Source organism: Egretta garzetta, unplaced genomic scaffold, assembly GCF_000687185.1.
Source record: "Egretta garzetta isolate BGI_Z169 unplaced genomic scaffold, ASM68718v1 scaffold207, whole genome shotgun sequence".
Lineage (NCBI taxonomy): Eukaryota > Metazoa > Chordata > Aves > Pelecaniformes > Ardeidae > Egretta > Egretta garzetta.
This window is the reverse complement of record NW_009260185.1, coordinates 241,283-244,328: the sequence shown is the minus strand read 5'-3', so window position 1 is coordinate 244,328 and position 3,046 is coordinate 241,283. Positions and strand designations below refer to the sequence as shown.

Genomic DNA, 3,046 nt, shown 5'->3' with positions numbered 1-3,046 from the left:
AGGTGGGACGAGGACCCTGGAGACAAGGACAATTGGGAGGGATGAGGATGCTGGGGAGGGACAAGGATGGATGGGAGGGATGAGGATGGTTGGAAGGGATAAGGACAGTCGGGGGGACGAGCATACATGGGAGGGACAAGGCCAAGGCCACTGCAGAGGGATGAGGGTGCTGGGCAAGGACAAGGAATGCTGGGAGACGAGGGTGTTTGGAGGGATGGGGACACTGGGGAAGGGTGAGGATGCCCAGGGGCTGAGGATCACTGGGGGAAGAGGACAATTGGGAAGGACAAGGTTGCTTGGGAGGTACAAGGATGGTAGGGAGGGACAAGGAGGGTGGTCTCGGGGTGTGGGGGGGGAGGGACATGGAGGCTTGGGAGGGGAAGGACAGTTGAAGAAGGATGAGGATGCTCAGGAGGGATAAGAACCCTGGGGATGAAGATGGTTAGGAGGGCTGAGGACACTTGGAGGGGGCACAAGGACATTCAGGAGGGACAAGGTGGCTTGGGATGGATGAGGACACTTGGGAGGGCCAAGGGTGGTCAAGGTAGGACAAGGGTGCTGAGGAAGGACAGGGATGGTCAGGAAAGGCAAGGACAGTCAGAAGGAATGAGAACGGTCAGTGGGGATGAGGATGGTCAGGGGGACAATGGCCCTGGGGAAGGACAAAGACACTTGGGACGTTCAGCAGTGATGGCTGGGGGACAAGGATGCTGGGAAAGGAGGACACTGGGGAGGGACAAGGACCCTTGGAGGGGATGAGTATACCTGGGGAGGATGAGGATGCTGGGGACGGATGGGGACACTGAGAAGGGATGGGGACACTGGGGAAGGATGAGGACACTTTGGGAGGACAAGGATGCTGGAGAAGGAGGGACACCCACCCACCTTGGTGCCACCCACCCTTTGTTAGCAAAGAGCCCCTTTTTGGGGAACGGCTTAATAAAGCTGGATTTTAGCCGAGCCGAGGGGACTCTGGCCTTGCCGCGTCCTGCACCCTGGGGACCGCCACGCTCCTGTCCCTCCTGTCCTTGGCTCACCATCCACCCTGGCCCAGGGGCTGCCACTCCCCATCCCATGGCCACCTAGAAAGAAAAGGGGACATTTTCCAGCACCCTGCAATTGGTGACACCCTGCCCCGGGTGCCCATCACCCTGGCATCAGGTCGCCACTCACCGTGCTGTGGAATGCCCACGGCCGCCTCTGTCCCAGCTGTCCGCGGGGCCCCCAACGCTGTCACCCAGTCCCAGCTGGGAATGGGGACCCCAGGCAAGAAGACCTCTCCCAAGGGTGATGGTGGTGGTGAGGGACCTGCCAGGGAAAAGGCAGGAGATGGTGGCATCGCCATGGTGTGACAACGGGGCCACCTCCCCCGAGGAGGTGATGATGTGTGGGGTCAGAAAGGGGTCTGGGGACACTTCGCTCACCCCCATAGCCCCCGTCGGTGTCCTCAAGGCTGAAGCAGAGGCCATCGACGGCCCCGGCCAGTGCCCGGGCGAAGCTGGCGTCCAGGAGGAAGGAGCCATCGCAGGAGCTCACTAAGCTGCAGCGGGCACTGGCGAAGTTGTCCTCCGAGACAGAGCCCCAGCCATTCAGCAGCGACCCTCCTGGCGAGCCCCTTGTCGCTGTTTTTTTTTAGGTGTGTGGGGGCGAGAAGGACCGGGGTGTGGTTGGTGCTGGGGGGCTGTGGGGGACATGGCAGGGATGCCACTGGCACCGGGAGAAGCTGCCACCATGTTGGTGTCCCAGGGGGATGGGGCGTACCTGGGGCAGGTGGTGTCCTGGTCCATCTCCAGGTCCTCGGCCACCTGCTGCGGCGTGAGGACCCCATCGCTGAATGCTGGTGAGAGGCGCCCCGTGACTGGAGACCTGTCCCTTGGATGCCTGGGGGCTGGGGACATGTCCTTGGGGTACCTGGTGGCCAAGAACAGGTCTCCTGGGTGCCTAGTCACCAGTGATGGGTCCCTGGGGGCTAGGAACTTGTCCTTGGGGTACCTGGTGCTCAAGAACCTGTGCCTCCGGTGACCAGTGACTGAGGACATCTCTTCAGGGTGCCTGGTTCCTGGGGATGTGTCCCTGGGATGCCTGGTGGCTGGTGACATATCCTCAGGGTACCTGATGATCAGGAACATGTCCCTCGGGTCACTGGTGATGGGTTCCTGGGGCACCTGGTGGCCAGGGACATGTCCTTGGGGTACCTGGTGACCAAGAACATGTCCTTGCAGCGACCGGTCACTGGGGACATCTTCTCAGGGTGCCTGGTGCTGGGGGATGTGTCCCTGGCGTGCCCACTGACTGGGGACGTGTCCCTCGGGTACCTGGTGGTCAGAAATGTGTCCCTTGAGTGCCTGGCCACTGGTGATGGGTCCCTGGGACACCTGGTGGCCAGGGACATGTTGGGGTACCTGGTGGCCAGGAATGCAGCCTTGCGGTGCCTGGTGGCTGGGGACTTCTCCTTGGGGAGCCTGGTGACTGCGGACATGTCCCTTGGGTGCCCACTGGCTGGGGATGTGTCCTCAGGGTGCCTGGTGGCTGGTGACATGTCCCTCTGGTGCTTGGTCAGCGGTGATGGGTCCCTGGGTTGTCTGGTGGCTGGGGACATGTCCTTGGGGTACCTGCTGCCCAGGAACATGTCCCTGCGGTGACCGGGGACTGGCGACATCTCCTCAGGGCGCCTGGTGGTCGGGGACATGTCTCTGGGGCACGTGGTGACCAGGGACATGTCCTCAGGGTGCCTGGTAGCCAAGATTGTGTCCCTCTGGTGCCTGGTGGCTGGTGATGGGTCCTTGGGGCGCCTGATGACTGGTGACACATCCCTGGGGCTCTCAGGGACCAGGGACGTGTCCCTGGGGCACCTGGTGACCGGTGACACATCCCTGGGGCTCTCAGGGACCAGGGACGTGTCCCCAGGGCATTGGGTGGCCAGAGACGTGTCCCTGGGGCACGCAGTGGCCAGGGACCTGCAGGTGCAAGGGACATGGTGGCTTTTGCAGCACGGGGCTGGGGTGCAGGGCACCCATCTGTGTCCCCAGGGTGGGGACACCCAGAC

At 62.6% G+C, this 3,046-nt stretch overlaps 1 protein-coding gene across 1 annotated transcript in view; it reads right to left on the bottom strand.

Annotated features, from left to right (window-relative positions):
- Positions 1-936: 936 nt before the first annotated feature.
- Positions 937-3,046, bottom strand: part of LOC104129220 (roundabout homolog 4) — a 13,049-nt gene continuing 10,939 nt past the window's right edge. Inside the window, 6 exon segments of the mRNA XM_035897485.1 lie at positions 937-1,082; positions 1,174-1,308; positions 1,425-1,681; positions 1,762-1,866; positions 1,978-2,134; positions 2,137-2,957. Of these exon segments, the coding sequence (XP_035753378.1) occupies positions 937-1,082; positions 1,174-1,308; positions 1,425-1,681; positions 1,762-1,866; positions 1,978-2,134; positions 2,137-2,957 (1,621 nt within the window).